Source organism: Calidris pugnax, unplaced genomic scaffold (assembly GCF_001431845.1).
Source record: "Calidris pugnax isolate Ruff unplaced genomic scaffold, ASM143184v1 scaffold38, whole genome shotgun sequence".
NCBI classification, from domain to species: domain Eukaryota; kingdom Metazoa; phylum Chordata; class Aves; order Charadriiformes; family Scolopacidae; genus Calidris; species Calidris pugnax.
Window position 1 is genome coordinate 6,821,699 of NW_015090995.1, and position 25,240 is coordinate 6,846,938.

Here is a 25,240-nt window from a genome sequence, read left to right on the forward strand (position 1 = left end):
GGTGGACATAATACTTATTAGTACTTTGCAGGGTGCAACAGGAACAACATGGACTTAGGAGACTTGCATGGGTTGCTAATGGGGGGAAAAAAAAAAAAAAAACAGGGCAGGGTAGTGCTCATTGCAGTTGCTGCTGGTTGAGTGGATGATTTAAGGCATGGACAAAGTTGGAGCCAAGCTGGAAAATGGTGGTACTGATCTCTTGTGAGGAATGCTTTGAGATCTTCTGATGGAATTTATTGCCAAGCACTGAGTGTTAAAGGCCCCTTTGGGCTTTGTAGTTCATTCATTTATTTGCTGTGGGTATATCCTGCTAAAGAGTATGGTTTTTGTGTACCCCAAGATCCAGTAACCTTTAGAAATATTCTTCTGAGCCTCAGAAAAAAGACTTGATGTTTAGATTGTAGAACATTCCCAGGAGTGGCTTTTTTTTTTTTTTTTAAATCAAGCCAATTAATCCCTTCCCACTTATTCCACTATTTTATCATTTCTAACCTCTTGAGTCCCTAATCTTTTCAGTAAGAGGTCTGAGCTGCCAGTTTATCTGAAAAAGGAGTGTTGTACCAATCAAATGAAAACTGGTGCTCGGATTTTTTTGAAGAGCAGCCCCTTGTCGTTCCTGAGTTCAGACAAAAACAAAGAACCCAGCTTCAACAGTGAGGCGTTCACTGGAGGTTTCTTTCCATGAAAATAGTTATCACTCCTCTTTTCCTTGGCAATTGAGTCATTGTTGCTTTTAAAAGAAGTTGTCATGATCTCCTCATTACCATTTTTCTTAATATGATAAGTGTAAACTACAAGAAAGCTATCATGTTTGAAAGGATACAGGAACCCTGAGGAATGTTACACTAACTGCTTGTGCTCTTTGAAAAGGCTTAGGCTGGGAATTTGACTAAATGTATCATTCTGTCTCCTTCTGCTGCAGCATTGTCATTCTGTAGTGTCTTTCACTTATAACACAAGTTACCCTTCAAAAAGAATGCCATGTTACTGCATCTAGCCTTTGTATTTCTCCAGCAAAGTGAGATCAACAGCTCCTTTTGGTAATTGCTTGAACGTGATAATACATTACACTTTGTATTAAAAAAAAAATAATAATAAAAAATTCTTTGGCAGGTTTATGCTAGTTTGTCTTTGTATGATTAACTGGTAATTGTCAGTGTTTGACACTAGCTGGAGTTGCAAATAGCACTAACTGCTTGGAGCTGACTAGCAAGCCTGGGTCTGCTGGGTGGTCTTTTCTTGGGCTTGCTCCAAGTTTGTTTCAGATTGCTCATATGACCCCTGATAAACTATTACTAATGAGCAGTTTGCTATTCCTTTTTGTCCATCTAGAAGCAGCAAAGACAGTACATGTCATCGTCTAGTAATGTAGATATATAATTTTTAAATGCTGGAGCAACAAACTGCATTTTAGTGCTGTGGCTTTTGTGTCCTGTTCACTGGTTTTCCTGTGGGAAAAAAAAGTAGTATAGTGTTTGGAGACAGGAAGGTTATGGACTTTGCCCTTTTTCAGCCCGGTTTTTAAGAGTTAGTTTGTTTCAATGAGTTTGTTGTCAGAAGGTTTTAAAAAATGCAGGCATGGGAGCGGGATATATTAATCTGGTGTATAGCTGAACATGCTGATTTCAGACGTTAGGACTGCTCTGTGTGGGACTAGGCATCCTCAGCTGTCATATGTCTTAGTGGCAGTTCTGAGTATTTAATGTTTCCAACCTCAGACTTACTAGCTTTGTAAGAAAGAACGAGCTGGGAAATGAGGAATCAAATGCATGCATGTGACAGTGGGAATCTGTCTACCAGAAGTACTCTGAAGCCTCCATACCTTCAGGGAGATCAAAAAAGACCTCAGCATGTTTTGGCTTCGGTTTTCTTTACTCTTTAAGCTGGCTTATGTGGGTAAGGCTGACGTGCCAAAAAAGTATATGTTGTATCAAAACATCTTCTATAACATCCATCCATTTTTCCTACACCTGTTGGCTTAGCAGGAGCGGATCAAAGGGGAGTGCTGGCATGATTTACAGGACACACAGATGCAGGAACAGACCTGCTTCAAGGCACAAGTGAGGAAAAGGAAATCCAGACTGAAATGTTTGTTCTTTTCCAAAGGCTAAAATTACTATAATAAATGCCGGGTCACGTGATAGGTTTTCAGGTGGCTGCTTAGGTCTTTCTGTACGAGAAGAGAATTAAAGGGTTGAATGTGAGAGGCAGCAAGGACTCTCCCTCTCTGTTACAGGCCAGAAACCGTAGTATATTTTTTGGCAAACATGCTAAGCTTTTAACCTTACGAAAAAACAGCGTGCCAAATTATTTGATCCAATGATCAGGCTTCAGTTTAAAGATTTCTGTCCATCCAGAATTCGCTGAATGCTGATCAAGCTGGCTATGTTGTCCACCCAGGATTTTCCAGCCGGTATTCACTGTTCCCACTTTCCAGCCAATATTCAGAAGTTCCACCACTGCCCTAGGCATTGCATAAGACAAAAAGTTGAGACAGTGTTTGCCCTCAAAGCATTCATGGTCTCTGATGTAGGCACTGGGAAGATAATCATACTCCGTAGGGGAGAGTGCATTCTTCATAGACTGAGGGAGAAGCAAGTTTTCAGCTGGGACACATAGTAGAGAGACTGTCACATAGATGAAGAAAAGGAAATGGTGAAAAAGTACAGCCTCTCTAAGGACAGGTTTGGGCTTTTCTAGGTCTTCACTGTGTTTTTGCCTCAGCCCACTGTTTTAATGGCAGTACAGTTGGGGGGTTGAGGAGACTATGTAAGAGGGAAACACTCAACATTAAAAAGAAATGCTACCCTGGCACACCCACTCAGGAAAACCCATGCTGCAATACTGCTTGTGTGGTAAGCAGAATAAAAAAGATCTGGCAGAGTCTTGGTTTTGAAGGCAAAAAACCAGCTTTTGTAAAAGATTTCAATGTGTATTGTACAGCAGTGTGTGGTAGCTTCATTTCTTTGTCTTTGGTGAGTAACAATTTGGAGTCCAGTTTTAATAAAAGCAAATAATGGCTTATGCAAAAGAATTCAGCTTTAAACTCAAATAAGTTACCTAACCTGGTTTCTTAATTTCCCCCTATATGCTATTTCAGATAATTGATGCTCCTGCTTTAAGACTAAAGCTAGTGTCTTCTGGCACAAGCTGATGCTTTCAAATTCCTGATGATCTTTAGACTCAGTTTCATCATATTTCAGGATGTGGGTTATAAGCTGGTTACATGGGTCTAAAGCTTAGTGCACAATGTAAAATTTAAATAGTTTTGGTGCTAAGCTTACAGAATGAGAAGTTTAATTTAGTAATTTAATTTTGCCTGATACCGAATATAGGGATTTTATTTTTTCATGTCTTTGGCATAAGTGGCTCCAGAAATTAAATGCATTTTGTAATAAATTACATGGATAAGGTCTTGTCATGTGACTACATAATTCACTGTAGTATTTTGTATGAAAAAAAAAATATGAATTGATTACATCTGGCAATGTAAAGGAGATGGTGTAATGTATTGTATAAATGTGCACAGTGGAGTGCCTCAGGGTAGGTGCAGTCTTGTTTTGTAACTGTAAATTATAGTTCTGCTCTCCTCTTGGTGTGAACCCTAAGTTTCAGAGAAGAAAACAGGCGATTCAAGACATGCTTTTTTGCTTGTGAAGCTCAGGATGGATGGAACAAATTACCAGATTCCCTTAAACAAGTGCCAGCAGTGAATAGTTTCAAAACACAGTTGCTTATTTACTTGGAGAAATGTTGCCAATGTTTTTTAAATTGCAGAGATGAAATTATATGTTGGTATTAGTAACTTTTGAAAGAATTAGCTTTTTATTACTTATTGTGCCTTTGTTTATATTATGCTGTTGTACTGCCAGGATGTTATGTTGTATTTAACAGTTCAATGCATACTTCCTATCTCTTGGGGCCCTCATGAAAATTAGATGTGCCATCCCTGGAGATGGTTACCAACAAGAATCGTTTTGAATAAATAAAATCAATGGGATATGGCTGTGCATCTCAGTGGGCATGAGAAGCTGCCAAGAACAGGAGGTATTGCATCGGCCATAGTGTCCACAGCAAGAATCTGGTACTGTGTATGAGGCCACAAAGTCATTAGTTTAGTTACTGAGAGTGACAGATGAAGGATGCCTAGCTTTCTGGAAGCGGGTTTAGTACACCTGACTGCAAGTATCCGAATATTTCTGGGCATATTACTAAATTTTAGGACTCTAAAACTGGTTTTAGCTGGTGTTAACTAAATATCCAGTTCTGGATGCAGTATTAAGCAGATGAGATTGCAGCACAGCTAAAGATTAGTAAGTATGCAGGTTCAGGATTTTATCCTCATGATTGTTCTGGTGTTCCTGGAGTGCTCTGTGAAAAGCACAGCACCAACCATCGTTCACCAGCATCCCAGAGGAGCAGGTCCTCAAGTCTGACCCATTCTGGCAGTTCCATGTTCCTGACCCATCAGTAAGTCTGTCCGGAAGAACAGTAATATGGAAATACAAATACCTCACATGTGGTTGGCAAAACTTCAAAGCTTTGATCATCCTCTCCTTGCATGCAGCCATCCTGACCTATCCTTAACAAACCCCACGTACTCTGCAGTTAGAGAAGATGCCTCCTCCCTCTCTTGGATGGGAAGTGGAGTTACTTTAGTGGTGTTACTCCTGGTCAGTTCATGCCTGTCTTTGGACCTTCTGAAGGCTCGTGGCTTTTCACAAATACAACACTGGCTCCTGCTCATCTCCTGGACTTTCACTAGAAAGCTTAGGGAATGGTCTAAGACAAGCCAGCATGGGTCAGAAAGGCAATCATATGTGCAGGATGCATCTACCGTTGACTTTATGATTTCTCAGGCATCCCCTTTCCACAGAATTCTTAATTCTGTCTCATCACTTAAAATTTTTTAACAGAGCTCGCCTGTGTGCTTCCTGTAAGGTCCTGTTTAATTTATTACACTGTGTGATTCTGCTTTGGCAATTATGTTCTCTGAACCCCCCATATCCTTCCTTCACTTTATTCACCATATAACCTTCCTTCACCATATTCACCATATAACCTAAACTCAACAAGAGTAGGGATATAGCTGCTACAGACCTCTTGTTGCAGTCCACCATAATGGTGTTTCTATGGTAGCACCTTTAGGGAGTTCTGCTCCTTGTTCATGAAAATGCCAAGAACATGTGAGAAGGTGCTCAGTGTCACAAAGTTTGATTGGGGTTGAGCCGAAGGATTGTCCTGGGCAGTGTGAGCCACATTCTTGAGAGATTTTGACCATGTAATCTTCCTGAGGTGGGTGCTGAAGAAAATTATCCTAAACTACCTTGGAGAGAAGTATCCAGCCTGTTTCACAGGGGAGCCTTGGGAATGAACTATTATATGCACAGTGTGGACCATTTGGGTCCCAGGACCCAGCAGGGAGCTAAATCATTTGGCAGTGTAGACACACTATTATATAGGCTGTGGGTACTTCTAGGATTGTGTTGGACTTGTTAAATTGGAAATCCGGTGCTGGGTTCATGTAGTGTAGCTTCATTACTCTCCCCCTAAAACAGCCTCTCGAACTGAGATACCTTCTCACTGTAATGGAGCGTTGTTTTTCCTCACATACACAAGATTGGTTACAGCAGTGAGTACATCAATCATGATTTGCTATTTTTTTTATTGTCTTCTAAATGCTCTAAGCAAAGAATATGAGTGTTATTAGTTACAAAAGCTGCAGTATGAGGAAAATATATTGAAAAGTGTGCGGTAAAAGGGAGTCAGAGAGTACTGAGAAGCCCAACAGAAAATGTCCATATTGCTATCACTTTCTTTGTGGAAATGTTAACAAAGTAGGAAAGGAAAACATATGTTACAAGGTTTATAGTCAACCATTATTGGCTTCTAGAGCACTTTCTATATTCATTTTCAGTGAATATCATTTATGTCTGTCCTTCCCCTTCTTGTTAATATTAATTAGCATTATTAATTTACCATGGGAGAATATGGGATGCATCTCATTCCCCAGTTGGGCAAAGGGAATTTATTTGTTGTCATTGATAAAACCCACAAGGTAAACATTGTGTTTTTAGATTATGGTCAGGGAAATGGTTGCTTTTTGTAGAATAAACTCTGGCTTTTCAATAATGCGCTGTATTTCCAAATGGCTTTCAAGAAGTTTTTGGTACAGTAGCAAGATAAATTCTAGTATGACAAAGGCATCATTGCAGATGCCGCCACATTGTTCCTCCAGAAGTATGTATTGGGCCCTAGCCACTGGTAATAAATTTACTAAAACATTTGCATGAGTAAAAAGTTTCCTGCCTTAGCTTTCATACCAGGACTTGCCCTTGGAAGCCATCAGGCCATCACTGAAGCCTTTATTTTTTTTCCCCCTGTACAGGAAAAAAAGATGTGGTATCTCTTTGAAGATGAGAATTTTTTTTAATGCCAAAACATGAAAATCAAATGCATATCCACGAATTCAGCTATCACGTCCCTGTCAATACTGACAATGTATCAAAATCCCTTCCTCAGGAAGCCTTTGGCCCAGTGTAAAGCAGGCCAGGTTATCGGTCAGGATATTCCCAGATGCTCATGCAAATTTTCTGTTCCTTACTAAGGAATATGAATGAGAAACAGCATGTAGTTTTATTGCCTTTGTGTTCCTTCAGGCTTTGGTGTCATTTGCTTGTACATGTATAAATATATATCTATATCTTCATTCTTTCCTTCGCCTTTTCCCCAAAGATGAAACGTGTTGAGATGTTTTTTAATTCAGTATGCATCACACACATGAAGTGTGGCTGCCCCTCATGCGTTACTGGCTTCCTAGCAGAGGGGGTTTGATCAGGTTTGTATAAATGCAGAAACCAGAAAGATACTGTGAAAAAAGACAAGCTTTTTATTAAGGTTGCATTGATAAATAGTTAATAAAATCATTAGTTAATAATGATAGTTAATAAATCATTAATAGAGGCTTTAATAAATGGTAAATCACTTGGTTATCTTTATTCCATCAAGGCAGTAGGTTGCTTAGCACCAGCTATAACATGAAGTTTGTCATAACCTTAGAACATCTATCATCATATATCATTTTTTTCTGAATGCAACTTTAACATACAGTTTAACCAAAAATTGGAGAAAGTTTAAAGCAACAGATACAGCTAAGAGTTAAAAGGGTTGAAAAGGGCAGTTGACAGAGAAAATACCACAGATAAGGTCTCTTTAGCAGCAGTAGCCTCAGATTGCATTTTTGCTAGCAATGTGTGCAGAGCTGCTCCTCCTCCGGCTCCTCTGCCTGCCCACTAATGATGTGGGCAAAGTGTCCCTCCTGAAACTGCCTTTGTGAACTTTAATGCCATAGAAGAAAAGCACCAGGATTGTTGCTTTTTTGTGCCTTTTTGTGGATCTGCTATCCATAAGAGAGACAGTTAGGGAAGCGTTTGGCCAACAGAGATCTATGCAACTAGAGAACAAGAAAAAGGGCCGGGAAGGGTCTTAGAAATCTCATCATTTACTACACATCCCTGCCCCAATGCAGGAATCAATTCTGCCTAAGCCATTCCTGACTGATGTGTGCTAATCTGTTCTTAAGTGTGTTCCTCCAAAGATGGAATCTGTGTAGTGCTCTGAGCAATCTGTTTCAGTGCTGCACGTTCCTTACCATTAGAGAGCTTTTTCTTGTGTCTAACTGGAATCTTTCTGGCTGAAGCTTAAGTTCATATCCACCATAAAACTGGAGAACAGATTATTCTGTCCTTTAGCAACAGCTCTTTCTGTAATTGAAGACTGTTCTCATGTCTCCCCTCAATTCTCCCAAGGGAAGTAGCATGAGCCCTATATCTTGGGAGACTTCAAATTAGATCAGGGTAAGCAGTTTAGAGTGCGCTGCAGGAAGGGAAGCTGCCTCAGTAGGGACGCAGAGTACACAGTCTAGCTGCTTTTTTCCATAATGACCTCTTAGAGCATGGCTCAGTGCTTTTATCTGTATTTAAAAACACTGCACAGTTTCTTTTGAACAAGAAGGAAATGATGGAAAAATGAAATGCAGAGAAAGGAAATAAATCTTGAAGGCAGCTATTAATTTTAGAGACTGGTTTTGTAAAGCTATTTACCATCTGCCCCATATGCCCCGTTCTCTCACTCTGACCTTTTCCTTCGAAACTAGCAAGTTTAAATCCTTCCCCAGTCCTGTCCTTCCATTTAAATCGTGATTTGGCTTTATACCTTTGCAGCCCTTAAAAAGTTTGCTTGGAGTAGTTGTATTTTTGGTGATTCATTAAATTGCATCTGCATGTGTCCTTCTTGGTTACTTACCTGAGGGCTTTTATAGCTGAAAGAAGCAGACTTAGCTGAAGAGATGAGCGTGCCTAGCTCTAATAAATAAAGCACATGGAGTCAATTAAAACAATGTTTAAATAATTTTCAGAAAGGAGGATGCTTGATGTTACTACATCAGAGGACCACAGTGACTTTTAAGCCAACAAACTGTGCAGGTTTACTTTCTCATTTAATCTCCAGGTCTATAAAAAAATGCCTGCTTCCATAGCAGTCATCTACTGACTCCAACAGTTAACATGATTTTGGAATTATTTTAAGTCCAAACCATGTGAAAATAAATCCTAACTCAATTTTGTGGGATTACTTTGTTTCCATTAAATTCCTCTTTAAAGCATTTCATATGCTCAGTTTTATTATTGTTACTTCCAGGAATTTCTAAATACTTCCAAATTTGGATTGATTAAAGTTTTTTAACTTTTCCGGGGGAGGGGGGCGGGGGGAGAGGGAAGGGGGAGAAGTATGCAATTCCCTGCCTCCTTTCCCAGGTATGGACAAACCAAGTTGTTTACATATACATCTTAATGGATGCATATACAACACACACACTGTCTGTGTGGTTCTTTATAGTCATAACATATTAGGAGGTAGATATATCAGATTTCACAAGTTAAACAAAATAGAGCTGAGTGCGTACTTAAAGATGAGGGACCTCCAAAACAAATTGGGGCATAGCAAAGAATGGTGAAGTCACGTGGTTGATTAAACAAATGGCATCCTTTTTTCTGATCCTCCAAAGCACTGTGCACGTGCTTAAGGAGCAGAGTAGGAGAGAATTAAGCAGACAGTCACATCTCTGCAGGATGTGGGGTTGGGGTTCTGACCCTTCCCTGCAAACAGCGCGGTGCCATTTTTGCGTGTCGATCCGTAGCTCAGCAGTGCTCTGTGTGAGCGTAACACCCAGCCGGGAGGTGGTCAGGATGGGGCTGCTGCCCAGACATTTTGATGTGACGTTTTTCAGATGAGTAAACTCAAAACTTTCTCTACGATCCTTCAAGGCTCTTTGGTCAACAGTGCTGTGGCACCTGTCTGTAGGCAGATGTAGGTATGTTTCTTTAAGTAGCTACATACTTCCTCACCGCTTCCATGCACAGTGTTTGCTTATTTGCTAAGCTTTGAATGCTTGTGTTGTTTTCCATGGCAATTTTCTATCCAATAATTTTTATTACAGTGATAATTTGAGTGAAATGCTTCAATGTAGCTAGCTTGTGCCTTTGTAATAGACTTTGATGGTCACAAGGTCACTCTGTAAACATATAGATCAGATAGTCCTGACCTCACTAAAGGTTGCCTCTGACCTCAGTGGAGTCAGGAGTTCTTACCTTATAATTGAATTTCCTCAAATAGTAGCACTCAGTTTTCCTTTTCCCACTGTTTTAGGTTCAGGTGTGCCCTAGCAGGGAGATGACTAGATTTGCTTACACTTCCACCTGCTGAGTTGATACGCAGTGGACACTAGATGTGTTTTGACAGTGCATATTCTGAAATGTTTGCTGGCGTCATCTTCCCATGAATCCTAGGCTCTCTGTCCAGTGTGGGCAGGAAGAGACTGAGGTCAAGCCTATAATTGCAGTTCTAGAATATGCTTCCTTTCTGCCTTCAGTCAGGCTGCCTGTCCCTCTTTTAATTATGTGATAAAGTCTCTGTTTCATCATTGCACTATGAAGAGATTTGCCACAAAGCAACCTCTATGGCATAGGATTTGGCAGAGGCATGCAGGATTTGGATTATATTATCTCACAGAAAAGTTCACTGGATGCTTAAATCTTTTTCTGCTTTCCTCTGTGCAGAGGTCAAACAATCCATGCAATATAGTGTTGTACTTCTTGTCATTGCACTGAGATGCCACAGCATCACCCACTGGGAGGGATGAGCGGCTCACGAGCTGCCTCTTTCCTCCTCATTGCCACCATTGGGGCTTTGTGCAACGAAAACAGGCCCTGAGCTCCACAGGCAGAAACCCAGAAGCTCTTTCAGCAGTGCAGGGGCTTCTGTACCCTCACCTGTCCCTGGGCCATCTGCACAAGGAATGGCAAAGCCTGGCCCCAGTGTCTGTAGCTGTGTGGCCCTTTAGATAAGCCACAACTGTGCCCGTGATGCACTGGTGGAAGCAGAATGAAAGAGCCCAGTGAGGCCCAGGTACCAGACCAGCTCTGCCCTCCTGACTCCACCAGGACCAGGTGAGGGCTTCTCTCCACAGGGGTTGTTCCTGGGCTCTGTCCCTTGTGGGAATCAGCCAGACCTTGCTGCAGTAGCATCACTCTTAAAGGTGAAAATGGATAGGCTTCAATAAAATACCAGTGCCCAAAAGGAGCTTGCGGGAAGTTCACGTGTCCGCCTGTCCCGTTGACTGAGGACCATGGTGTATAGTTTTCCTTTCTCCTAACCTCCTGTATGACATGTGATTTGTGAGGGACATCTGGAGACCTGAAACTTGCTGGCTGTATCTTCAGTGAATTATACGCTAGCATCCAGCTGTAGCCACCCAGGCCATGTCGTCAGCCCAAATGCACCCAACCACGCTGCCCTTTTGACAACAGTTACATTTTCTTTAATTAACTGGATTATGTTATGTTTTTATCTGTGGAGCATTTGCAGTGGTTGTCATGTTACCTACAGAAACTTGTGTGTTCATAAGTTTGTTGTGACTGGGCTTGACCAGTGTGGAACAGCAGCTGGGAAGTTCAGTTTACTGCAGTCGAGTTATGGCCATTGCATGCAAAATTTCCTAGATCAGACCCTCTTTTACTTTGTCGACCTTGTCTGAAGAAAGAATCCTTCCTGAGCTTTGTAAGCAAAGAAAAACAACCAACACAAAGATCCAACAGATTGCCAGAGACAAGTATTACTGCCTCTCTGAATATTTATTAAATTAAAAACAAAGATAAGAGAGAATGGAGCAGCATCTACCATAAAACACTCATTAGAAGGGCATTTACAAGCTCTGCCTAAAACAACACTTTTGCAGTTTCTCTGTTTTACTGATTTTTCCCGCTTCTCTGAACATAAACCCCAATCTGCTCCCACGGAGCTTGGTGGGGCAGCGGATCTAGGCCTCATTATGAAAAAGCAGGGTGTGCACTGTCTCTTCTGCTTGTATTTCTTAGCCGCAGGCACCCAGCTGATTTCTTTGAAGACAGTTAGAACAAGCCATGTACAAAGGAGGAATTAACACACTGATACACAAGATGGGCGTGTTGCTTAGATGGCCTGGTAGGCAGGTCTTCACCAGAGACTTGGATTTCCGATTTAAGTATGGGCTTTCTGTGTAACCCTGTGCAAATCACTGATCTTTCAGTCCCTCATTTTAAAATGGAATTGATAGTGCTCTGATGCTGTGACGCTGCATACCACAGTAAGTGCCTACGGCCAGTGCTACGAGAAGATGCTTTGGTGCACAGGATACAGTCTCCTGTCTCTTCTACACCAGGCATTCATGCTGCAAGCCCACTCCAGCTTTTTGTAGACCTGCCTCTGGTTTATTTCGCTGCTATGTGATCTTGACTAGTGCTGCATTTTGTCACCATGCAGTGCCCTATAGGGTTCCATCTAGTGCAATACAGGAGGGATCCCCTTCCTGCTTGAGCTTGGCAAGTAAAACCCTGTTGTATACCTATGATGGTTTCATTCGTACAGCTTGGCAGGCTGACCATGGAGGTGGAGTCAGCTGCCACCTGCTGAAGACATAGATGGTCAAAGTTTTCAAGAGTAAAACCTGTCCTTACCCTTCCAAGTATTGCTGCTTGTTGAGTAGTTAAAGCGTTCATCTACCATGTAAGGACGAGTGATGATGCTTCCTTTAAGCAATTGCATTTCCAGACTCACTGGATAATACATGATTATTTTTTCTTTTCTTTCTCCTTTATGTACATGAATTTGTTTTCAAAACCAATTTTTTTTCTTCCTTAGGAGATGACCCATTCCTGGCCTCCTCCTCTTACTGCTATTCACACTCCTGGCAAGGCTGAGCAGACCAAGTTTTCTATCCCAAGCAAGGTACAAGTAGGCTATTACCAGTGACCTGGTTAACATGCTGTTCTGTTGAGTGTTCTTCGCTGGAGAGTTTATTTTTGTAATTGGTTCCATTTTCAAAAATTTCTAAGACTATTTTTAGTTGGAAATTCCCAATCAGACTGTTGTTACTAGTAGGACTGCGTATTTAAAGCTGCAGAAGTTACAGTGGAGGCAAGGTGAACTTTCTCTGTTGTTGTAAGAGTCTTTCTACATCAAGTACAATCTATTTTACTTGTTTGTTTTTCTTACGTTATTATTTCTGCAGTGCAATGGCTGAAATGCTCATTTCTTCCTACTTAGTGACTGATTACGTGATGAGGTTTAGGCTGCATGGTCAAATTATGGTGACTTAAAATACTCCAGCATGTGAATAGCGCCATGGCATCTGTCTGCACACTTCAGGGGCACATCACGATGCACAATGTGATCATCGGTATTTGCCTTGTTAAAAGCACACACTCAGCACTTGCCACGTCAAAAACACGTGCCTGGAGAGTACCAGCAGTTCACCTAACACCCAGTGAATTGTTAAACTGTATGATTTGAACATGCCTTTAGCCCAAATGCCGTTGTTGCCTTCTAGCTATGGTTCTGGTAGCGCTGTTAGAGGTCAAGCTCGTAGCCAGGGCAATTACTGCTGGAGGTATCTTTTGCTGGGACCTGAACAACTGGGAGCTGATGATGATTGGGGAAGGGGAGAACTTCCCCAGGATGGGAAATCTACAGCAGTCTGACATGGAGCTACATAAAAGTTTCCTTCTAAAGGCAGGACCTTGGAAAATAGCTTACAAAACTGGTACTGTTGGATATTATGGCTCAAGCAATCATACCCTGTTTTAGAAGCTGGAATGTGGTTTTCCTCTTACTGATTTTATCTGTTTGGCAGATACTCCCCTGTCTGAAATGCAGCCGCCATACTTAATTGGAAATCATAGGAGATTAGCAGTATCTGTGGCTCCTTAGAAAAACAAAGCCAGTGCCCAGAATGCCTTGTTTTAATGGAATGTGATTGTTACTGCTCCAGCACTGCCAATGTCGCTACAGTTAACTGCTGCAGTATTAAGCAGCAGAAGTCATAATCATACAAGAGTATAATCTGCATTGCAAACTGGGTTAAAGTCAGTTGAAGCCATTTAGGTGACAGTGAGGTCTGACCTGTGTGCATACAGTTAGTGAGTAGAGGGTTTCGCCCACTGGAAGCTGTATTTTTGTCAATTTATACCCTCCTTAATTTAGTGCTCTGTTTTTGATGGGCCCTACAGAAACTGGTCTACGTCTTGCAAACTGCTGCTATCTCCACTGGCAGCAGCATAAGCATCGGTTCAGAGAAGCTAAAATTTTGTTTTGGTTTTCTGTTTATATTAAGTTTGCTTTGAACTTTTAAGATCCACATCAAAGTCAATTTCTGGGCATGTTAAATGTTGATCCTAAAATTCTTGACCATATCACTTGAATAAAAAATATAAATTAGATATTATTTTTGAGCTAGCATTTCAGGAAATAGGCAAGCACATAAATATTTCCAAGTTTTCTAGTTTTACTTTAAAAAATACAACAGAAATGTCTCTTCAGAACATCACATTAAATCAATTATAGCTAGCCAAATTATAGATCTTAGACATAACGTGGCTAGTTGTGCAGTCATATAAACCAGAGACGGGCACTATTGGAAGTTCTCAATTGAACTATTAAAAAAAAAGTATCCTCATGAGAAATGTATATAGAGAAGTGTGATAAAAAAGGCGGAACTTATCAGAACAATTTATCCCTTTGACGTTCAAATGTAAAGTGCCATGTTTACTCTTAGGGCATGATTTACTTCACAAGGGACTGACTGACGACTTTAAAAAATACAACAGAAATGTCTCTTCAGAACATCACATTAAATCTATTATAGCTAGCCAAATTATAGATCTTAGACATAACGTGGCTAGTTGTGCAGTCATATAAACCAGAGACGGGCACTATTGGAAGTTCTCAATTGAACTATTAAAAAAAAAAGTATCCTCATGAGAAATGTATATAAAGAAGTGTGATAAAAAAGGCGGAACTTATCAGAACAATTTATCCCTTTGACGTTCAAATGTAAAGTGCCATGTTTACTCTTAGGGCATGATTTACTTCACAAGGGACTGACTGACGGCACAGTATAATATTAGGAACTAATAATGCCCTAAGAGGAAGTGCAGTGAGGGCTTTAATGACTTTAACATCCTACAGAACTAACACTTCCAGCAAAGTAGTGCCTGGTTGTAAGATGAGGTTGTAAATAACACCTTAATTTCAAATGATCAAACTCTGCTTGGAAGGGAAGCTGATCACAATCACTGTGGACTGTAAAGCCTAGAGAAAAACTAAGCAAGAAAACTCTGTGACATTCAGGAAGCAGCTTAGTAATTGCGAGCCAACAGGAATCCCAGCATTAGCATGCTCAGTGGTACGAGCCAGAATCTTTGCTGGTTTACGGTTGTTGTACTTCCATTGATTTCATTGGATTTGAACCAATTTCCACCAGGTGAAGATCTGCTTCCTGCGTCTTTATCAAATCCTGTGTGTCACAGTCCAAATAAAAGCAGTGACTATCAATAAAAGGTTACTGTATTTCTAAGCAGCGAGATCAAAACAAGAAAGGCAGTGGTGCTGAATTTAATGCGTAGCTGCATTCATGCTGCGGTCTAAATTGTACATCATAGATGGCTCATACACACATCGTGGCCAAGCCTGGAAAAGGCTGGGACCACTGCGGGTATTAATCTGTGCAGTGTCTCTGTAAAGGGGGTATGTAGATTTACAGCAGCTGAGGACAAGCTCTTGTCTGAACTGTGAAAGGGTCCCTCAGTGGTGCTCTGTCTCCACAGTTAATGTTTTTTTAAACTAATGTCACTGGTGCTGCCTTAACAATCACGATTCCTTCCCTGTACCATCTCCTTCCCTGTTTGTGTAATGCCAGTGCCCTTAATCTAGCAAGCTAAGACATAGCTTACCTTCTTCATCTTATTTAACTAATGCTGACATTTTGTGTGTTCTTCTTTGTAGGACTCTCAACATCTGACCTCAGGATACAATGTACAAAGTAGGTCTTTATCATCCTAGTCCAAACAGTCAGGGTTGGGTATTTTTTTTTCCTGCTTAACATCATTAAAACAAAGGCTAAAAAATTAATTTCTATGGTGCTAAAGCAGATCAGTTCCATTTTTTATTACATGTTATGCATTGTGGCATGTTGTGAAACCAAGTATAATTAGATGGGCTGACAGCTTTGGGTGCATTTTAATTCTACAGTAATCTTTTGACATTTGAAAATGTGTTTCCTTTGTTTGCAGAGTGGAGTGATCCAGCAGGGAAAGTTGCAACAAAGTCAGTGCCACAAAAGTCGTAAGTATTATTTCCAGCTTTAAATCTCATTTTAAATTTATCATAAAGAATGAGTTTATTTCTCCAAAGGTAACTAAAACCTAGCTCTGCTCGTAATCTTGTCCTGGTATTCAGGTGTTCTCAGTAGTCCTTAAAAATTAGCCATAAACCAGTTTTATGTTTTCAGTGCTTATTACTGTTTCTTCTTTTTAAGCATTAGCTAACAGAGGTATGTGTGAAAGATGAGTTTATTAAGCAGAAATAATGCTGATTTTAGTCGTACAGCTTGCCAAAATTAAATCACATTTATGCTTCTCTCATCAGATACTAAGCCTCTTACAATAGAAAATGCAACCCAATGAACAGATGATGCAGGAATTTTAACATTCATACAGTGAAAGTAAAACACATCATACAGAATGATTCCACGAGCTGGTGTTGAAAAGCTGGTCTTGAGTTTCATACGCTTTGAAACATCTGAAGATCACAGATGATCTATAAATATGACAGTTGAAAATTGTGGAAGAGCTAATTCTCCATTGTGTTAAACCATTTTTCTTTGGTGCTTCTCTGGTGTAAGGCTGCAATAATGTAGCAGTGAGTTGAGACTGAACTGCCTTTTTACTTTCACGCAAGGATCTCAAAGTAATTTACAAACAGGAATTAAACAGTAGCTTTGAAAAGCAGGTTTTTGGTTTTTTAGTTTTATACTTATGGAAACGTGTGGGTCTGATTTCACTTCAGAGCTGCTTTTTTTTTTTTAGTGTTCAAGTGTTATAAGCTATTGAATGTAGAACTGCACTAGCTTAACTGACTTTTGTGTAAATACAATATGTTCATTTAAATTCACTTCAAAATTATCCTAGTGTTCCCCTTAGTCTACTAAAGACATAATTTTAAGTAAAACCTTCTAGTGAAAAAAAATCAAACATACATAAATTTTTAAAAATAATTTAAATACATTGATTCTTAGGGCAAGTTTGTGCACAGGAGAGGACTTGCAGTTCAGTGACTTGTCTGTGACCATGTAAGAGATGCAGGACTAGACTAGATGTGGGTGCTGAATCTCTTGATGTGCTCGCCAGGCTCTGAAAGTCCAGTTCTTTACTCATAAACTCAAGTCATGGAAGTACTCAGTCAAATAAAGCTAGTTGATTAAAGCTTTTCAAAACTGTGGTTAAACAACTAATTCAATTTTTAAATGAAATGGTTTTTTCCTCCAAATGAATGAGAATCGGATAGGAATGCTAATGATAAATAGATTAATTTGCATAAATAACATTTATTTATGAAACTTAATAAGAAATTGGGTTTTGCCCTTTGCTATTTGATTTTCAGTAATGGCTTTGTTTTTTTAAAGAAACTGTTCTTGGTAACAGAATGGGTACAGTTATGTTTCAGAACATCTAAGTGATCCAAACTACCATCAAGCTCATTCTGTAGTAAAAATAAAACCAAAAAAAAAAGTAAAAAAATATTATTACATCTTAAAATGATTTTTCTCCTAAAGCAAGTGTATTTGGATTCCACTGTGAAAAATATTTTAGTGAGTATACCATAAAATACAATATTTCAATAGTTTGTAACCAACAGTAATAGACTTGTCAATCATGGTTTATAGTTATAAGCTGAATTTCAAAAGAACAGTGCTTCAGAGCTCAGTGGTATATAGTGCATTTAATGGGACCAAAGCTCTCTATAGGAAGCCTGATATAAAACCCGAAGACACTGAGTACATTTTATGAACCAGTTGCTCTCTGTTCTGCTGCTTGATCTAAAGTTCCAGTACTATCAATCAGATTTCTGCTGCAATGAACTGCCTTCTTATGGTAGGTGATAGATTTTACACATGAGAGATCAGAGCTGCAATAAAGCTACTTTTATTTTTAGCTTCCAAATGAAGATCAGCTAACCCATTACTATCACTTTTTCTCTTTTACTGCAGAAAAATTGTTAAGGCAGCTTCTAAGAATTTCCATAGGGCTTTGGGAGGTTAGAAGGCAGTCCACTGTGAGTCTTGGTATTACGAGGCCAATTTGTTTCTTTAGATCTGCGTGTGCAGTTCTTGCCACTTTCACTGGGAATTGCAGTACTTGAGGACATAATGAAATTAAGGCAGTGAGTGGGGCAGAAAGTCGTAATGGTATCAAGTAGAGCTGGGTAGTGTGATCCAAATAAACCCTTAGAGATTAAAGCTCCTGCAGTCATTGTGGATTTTAATAATATGGTATTTATAAGATTGCTGTTGTATTAAGGATTTAGTCTTTCTAAGATGGTCAGTTTCAGGGATACTGGAGTGTATGAGTGAAATTACAGCCTAACTTATCCCCCGTAACATTGGTTGCGACACTGTCAGCCACGCAGCATGATCATACTGACTTCAAAACTCTATCCCCCACCAGTTCCTTCTACATTTTGTCAATGGGATCTATTCTCTGTATTTCAGTTTGATCAAATCTGACAGAATTTGGGTTTGTTCGTCTCTGTGCTTTGTTAGAGACCTTTTAACCTGGACTTATTTCTAGATATTCCCCGACTTTTGTGAGTTTACGTGCAATTCAAGTGAAACTTACGTTGTCTTTTCCATACACTGTCCTAATGACACCCTTATGGATTCCGTTGGCTTTGTTAGAACTCTATAGGATTTGGTAGTAATGTGCTTGCATTCACTATATTGGTGAGTTGACTAGTCAACATGACTAGTTGAGCGATGCGTGCAGAATGAAGATACTTTGCCTTCATGATGCTGTTTTCTACACCAGTACCTAAGATGCCTGTATGTAGGCACCTTCAGGTGCAGAAACATTGGCATCATAGAAAATCAGACCAAAGGGAAGTATGATCTTTGCAAGATAACCTTTCAGGTGTGTGCTTCTAGGGGGAAGAATGGAGGCAACATGCTGCAAGGTAGATGAATTAACCAACGTCTTGCTTTTGTAGGGGGATGCAAGATGCATGACTTGTCTAAGTAAAGCTTTCTAAAATATGAATTTCATCCTTTTTATGCTATTTCAATGTACCTTATTGCATTCACATGCTGGAGAAACCAAATCTCCTATGCTTTGCAGGAGGTAAAATAAAATAGAAGGTAGAGTAGTTGGGATTGTGTCTAAATTCTGCATCTATCTTGTACATGAGTACATGTACATGTAACTAACCTCAGTTCCTAATTTCTGCTCAAAAATCTTGAAAATGAAATTTTGAACACTGATGTGCGTGCATGTGTGTATACTGTGGTGAGCTTTTTAGCTGAAATCAGGCTATGTAAAACTATGGCACTTGGCTTCTCTTTTTTTTGTTTTAATTTCAGATTCACTGTAAATCTCCACTGGGTATTGTGCAGTCAGTTTTCAGCCGGTCTACTCTGATTATTTTATTATGAAGCATAGTAAGCAGGAACAGATAAGGTGCAACCAATTGCACTGAGAAGGATTTTCTGTCAACTTCCATGAATTTGAGGGTAGGAACTCAGCTCGCGACTTAGGTTTCTGTTATATAATTACCATTGCAAGTATGTCATCCTCAAACATCCAGTCCTTTTGTTCTGTTTTGGTTGTTAGCATTTGGCCTCTGTCCAGTTGGAAACTACCCAGAACCTTTTTAATCAAGCACATCCTGTGTTTCAAGATCACGCTGCAGAGTAGTCTTGGGTAGTTTCCATAAAAGCCTAGCTAAAAAGAAGAATGTAATCATAATGGTATTCTTCCCCTGTCACAAAATTACTTCCTATACTTACTGTATTAATACAGTATTAAAAGGCCCTTCTCATGGGCTCAGTAAGCTACCGGAAACCATTAAAAACTTAGAGCAGCAAATTTTTATGGATCAGACAAAACCAACTTATTTTATCTTTATAGAGTTTTTGTTATCCATCATACTTAATGATACACAACCTGGGGGGGGGGGGCTGGAGAAACTAAGTACAGTGGGATCAAAACCAAAACAAGCAGCTGAAAGTCTTTATGTGATATTTCAGCAAGGATTTTTCAAAGGGGACTCAGCACTGGTTTCAGTTGGGCCAGGATTTCACTTCACGGTTCTAAAAAAATGTCAGTAAATACCAGTACTTTTCTAATCCCAAATTATCCATCATACTTAATGATACACAACCTGGGGGGGGGGGCTAGAGAACAACTAAGTACAGTGGGATCAAAACCAAAACAAGCAGCTGAAAGTCTTTATGTGATATTTCAGCAAGGATTTTTCAAAGGGGACTCAGCACTGGTTTCAGTTGGGCCAGGATTTCACTTCACGGTTCTAAAAAAATGTCAGTAAATACCAGTACTTTTCTAATCCCAAAGATTATGATAATACTTGATGGAAGCCTGTTTGAAAATGGAAATGTGCTTCTTGACATCTAACTACTTTTCATAAGTATCTAATGGCTTTTTGGAAGTTCTCCACTGTGTCAGGGACAGCCACCTGGGAGCATGGAAAACAAAATCTGGCAGCATGTTCAAGCTATGAATTAAAGGTAATTCACGGTTTGAAATGAATCAGCGTGAGGTCCTTATGAAGAGTAATCAGACATCAAGAGGATTTTACACCAAGGATTGTATATTGGATAATGCAACAACAAGTCATGTTGTTATTCAGAACGTTCAAATCAAGAAGCACTGATGAATTCTTAACCTTGAAAGGAATCAGTTTTAAAAAACTGGGATTCATTCAATGTTGATGCATCATTTCCCGTTCAGTCACACGAACCAAAAATATAAAATACATCTCTGACTGGAATAGGAAGAATGTTTCTATTTCTGTATCCAACCCTATATCTGAGTTCCAGTCACAGTTCCAGCCCAGGTGTAATACACTGAAGAAGGTGAAATTTTAGTACTTCTAATTACGGTTTTTGATCGATCCTATTAAAGCATAGGGGCGTCAATTGATCCCACGGTGTTGATAGCCTGCTTGCTTTTATAGCATACGTTCATGTTCACTTAGCAAGTGTGGCAAGCTTTAATCATTAGGCAAAGTACTGCCTGTTTGTTAGAAGTAGGAAGTTCCAAAGATATTCCCTCTGGGTAAACTGGGAAAGTCATGAATACAAGGGACTTACACTGCCATGTACAAATTATGATAAGTGAAACAACAGTGGCATGTAATTGGAACTCCATTAATCTTTAGAGAGCTTCAGTGCACCGTATTAAAGGGACAAATAGCAAATGAAAATAGAAGGGTCTGTTTTGATAAGATATCATTCATCTTCCATGTTTGCTGTTTGGTTTTGTTTGTTAGAAGTTTGCTTTGCATCCTTTTGCCTCATAAGTTCTTGGGTTTGGAGCAATGACAGTCAGTCAAGATTGTGTTGTTTTGTTCCTCATTGCTACAGGCTTTTCCTTTTGACCAAAGTACTAAGTAATTGAGAATAAACCACACAAGCATTTCTTATGGACAGTTGCCTATAGAAGCAAACTTGCAAAATATTTCAGCTGCTATGAAATAAGTTAAAATCTAGTGTCATAATTAAAAGCCCTGTATCCTTGAAGATAAACCCATTATTCAAAATAATTTCTAAATTAGACTTTTAATTTGTTTTCATTATTCAGCTGGCTCACATACAGTTTAACCTCCCTGTCAAAATAAAGTTATTTCCTAATGCATTCTTTTCCATGATCTCTTTCTCCTGACATGTTAATAAATCAGTTTAAAAGATTGTGGGAACAGAACTAAATTAATTCTCTTATATTTTTCTGATCAATGTTGAACAATTTTTCTTGACTATCAGAGGCTTACATAATTACTGCCTTTAAGAATGCCTGAAACAAGCTAACCAATGCATTCTTGCCAGCATTGCTGATTGCAAGTGAGCACTGAACCATTTGAATTTCCGCTGGTACTGTCTAACCCCCCATTAAAAATTCACCGTTTATTTGCCCTAACTAACAAGTAGCAGCTGAAATACTTTGTTCTCAAGTAGGGTGCACTACTGTGTCACTGCCAAATGTATGCAACCACTGAGCTGTGACCACTGAAGTGTCAGCACTAATAGAGACAGGTAAATGACACACATTAATATGTTTGGATTCGGGATGTATTTCCCTGTCTGCTACGTATCGCTTCCCATTTTGGAAACTGGTTAGACTGCAAATCTGCCATAGGTTTCCTTGTATTTAAAGAGCTTTTCCACAGGCAGCAGCATATGTTGTGCCTTCATGGCTTAAGGCCAGTCTCAAACCGACCTTCCAATTTACATTTCTGTGGGATGGAATCACTTCCAAACTTCAGGGCAACTTCAAACATTCATTTTGAAAAGCAAATGTATTCGATAAATCTGAAAATGAAAATCAGGCTAGAGGCAGAGAAAGCCACCACACTCAGTACCTCTCCTACCTATTTGTTTTGTGAGTTGCAGTCCTGCTGATAAAATGCATATAAACTAACTTCTTGCTTAGCTTTCTGGTCGCCATAGTTTGGACCTCACCCTGCTCCCTTTTGTCTTCACTCTGACCTGTCAGTAAATTTCAGGTTCAGAGCCAAGCCATTTCTCTCTCTGGCTTTTTCTTCCTGATGCTCTTTGCTCTAGTCCCTTTCATTCTTACTGTCATATCTTAGTGGCTTTGAAGACTTCAGTAGCCTGAGACAAATAGAAGATTGTCACCCAGATTCATCTGCACTAGGCTGCAAAGTAGTCATAATCGGAAATGGGTGATAAGCTTGAAAGAAGAATGGGTTTTGCCAGGGAGCTTGGCATTCATAACACCAGAGTGGGCTTGAAACTCCCAATTTGTGTCCTAAATATCCTAGGTAAGACTAACAGCCACTTTTCCTAATATCACAACTTAATCCTTTGCATCTTTCCTCTGAATCCCTCTGACAACCCCAATAATCCACCACATTTTTCTTAGCTTTACACTCTCCATCCAGAGGAACTTATATTGCTACCATTATCCTTTGGGCTGAGGGCTCAGCAGGGCTCCAAAGCCTATCAATTTTCTGGCCAGAGGGCTTATTTTTTATGAAGTGAAGTTCTCACAACACCCCATGGGGCTAGGCCACGCTCACTGCATTATCCTCTGGCTTGGATGGCCCTTGGAGCCACAGATTCAGAATAGCTTTACCTTACGAATAGATCCTCCCAAACAATGAAAAAGGAAAATATTCCCCACTGTTGGGCTAATTACTGTTCTAAATTCCTGGAGGAAGAGCTGCTTCCCTCAGTTGTGTCCATGCATCTTGAAAAACTGCATTTTGAGACTTTCCTAATGCTGTAACTGCGGCTTCCCGAAAAACTGATGTAGCCCTGGAGGAGGAGGGAGATGTCTGTAGTCTTACTCCAGTAGCTGCAAACCGGTTGTTTAATTAAAATCTATGTTATGGAAAACACAGGAGGGGGCCTAGAAAATTGGCAAATAAAAAGTTATTTCCTAATTTCCACAGGAGCTTTTCATCCTTCAAGATAAAAATAGTAAACAAAATCTGAAGGTAGTTTAGCTTTCAGGAAATTATCCCTTACTGGAAAGTCTTGTTTAGTCAAAATCCTCCACAAAAAGATCTTTACAGGTTTTGAAAGAAAGATGTTGACTCATCTACCTCATATTGACAAGAAAGACTTAAATGCAGCTGTCAGGCTCATCTGAGTCTGCAAAAGTAGTAAATATCTCCAGTAATGAGGGGATTGCTTTCACAGCTATTACCTGTTAGACTCCACTGAAGTATTTGCTTTTTGGGTATCCCTGATAAGTTGCATTCACGTAACTGTGTTTTAAAGACATACATGTGCTTTTCTGCAGAGAGAGAGGAATGCAAATCAGTGCTGCCCATATTTGATTTAGCATGAATTTCAATAGTTCCAGACAAATTTGAAAGCCTATACAAATCATATAGCTTCAAGTCTGGCTGTGTGCTAGACTGGAATTTTTTGTTAGGTCAGACCTTTATCTCAGCTTCTTTTTGTGACTCTTTATGGGGAGATTGAAGAGGAACTGAAACTGGTGACCTGTCTTGACCTTTAGTACTGGATTAAAATTCCAACTTGCTGCCATGGCAACAGGGCCTTGAAAATTAGATCCTGACAGAAGCAGGGAGAAACTTAAAACTGCAACTGCTGCACTGAACTGAAGAAAGGTTGCTTACAATTCTCAGTGACAGGCTCTTAATTGAAATAATCTGCTTTTCCTTGTACTTAAAAAAATGAGGAAGAGAGAAATGAAAAAAAAAAAAAAAGCAAAACCAGAAAACTGTGTCTTGATTTATTTTTTTTAGGCAAAGATCTGTTGCAATTCAAAGTAAAGCACACGCTGCAGAATCCAGCACAGAGGCTGATATTAGAGGTGGCAGCAAGCGAACCTGCCAGACCTGCACTTGCAAAGGTCTGAAGCACCCAGACCAGCCTGGTAGCAGGAGCCAGACAGTGGCCAGAGTTAAATCACAGGTTAACTATATTTTTTTTCTCCTTTAACCTGACACCAGGAATCAAAAGAGACATCACAGTCTCGAGTCTGACTCCCAGGATCCATGCAATTATCTGTTCTGTAGATGTAAAGGGATAAACATAAGCTAGATAGTGCTATTTCAGATCAAGTGTGATAAAAGTTACTCATTTTCCAATCTAATCAATGCAACAGTCAGAGGGAGATAATAGTGCAAGTCCTTCACTGCTAAAGGAGGTTAAGTTGTTTTTTTCCCCATGGAGAGAAGGTGCTGAGGGTCACATAAAGGATTTCCTGCTTTTTTCCACATTATCCAGGAATCCCCCCATCCCAAAATAAAATAACCTTTAAGATCAGGTTGCAACACCGTCTCATGTTAACCTGTGGCTTTCCCCAAACAACCAAGGATCCTGAGGATGCTCTGAGGGCCCCACTCCTCTTCCCAAGATTAGGAAGGGGGTGCTTGTGGGATGCTGCCTCCTAGCAGCCACTTGCCCTGCTTTCTAAAGTCCCATTAGGCATTGCTGTCTTCACCAAAAAAAAATAACATAATAAAATCATAAAAGTATATAGATTTTACATATCAGATAAAGGACGTTTCTTAATGGACAGATAGATACTGTTGAATTGGATTAGATGCTCTGTACAGCTAAATAACTGCTGCAGAGTCAGATTGGATTGTAGGTACTATATATAGCTAGATGAAAGTCTAACAGCTGTAGGTAGATGGCATTAAATTTTTTTAAGAGATGATTTTGTCAAAGCTTAGTGTCCAAACTTACTGCAAAATCCTAAGACCATGTTTGGAGTCTGAGTTCGAGTAGAAGGCGTGCACAGAAAAATGCTTCCTTTATTTTTCTTTAGACTGTACTGCCAAAGAATTGGGTTTGTTATGTAGTGGTGTATTGTATAATTATAGGATCAGAGGAAAAATTACAGATGTTCACAAACACAGAGTTTTGTATAATGTGTTTTGTATCACTCACTGCATAGTTTCAAGATAATGTTTATCACTAATGCTGTCCATCGTCGAGGGCAGGTAAGGATTAGGCAAGTGCAGGTTGCACTGAAATAGCGTGTTGCATCACCATAACAAAAAACTAATTTCTGGAGTAGACTGTTGACTTGATACACAGCAGAAAGTGGGTGAGTTAGATGAGTGGTTTTCTAAC

At 39.7% G+C, this 25,240-nt stretch overlaps 1 protein-coding gene across 1 annotated transcript in view; it reads left to right on the forward strand.

Annotated features, from left to right (window-relative positions):
- AFF2 (AF4/FMR2 family member 2) overlaps window positions 1–25,240 on the forward strand; it is a 341,823-nt gene that overhangs the window by 194,864 nt on the left and 121,719 nt on the right. The window contains exons 6-8 of the mRNA XM_014954912.1: window positions 12,238–12,324; window positions 15,379–15,415; window positions 15,666–15,717. Coding sequence (XP_014810398.1) covers window positions 12,238–12,324; window positions 15,379–15,415; window positions 15,666–15,717 — 176 coding nt within the window. The remainder of the gene's footprint in view (window positions 1–12,237; window positions 12,325–15,378; window positions 15,416–15,665; window positions 15,718–25,240) is intronic.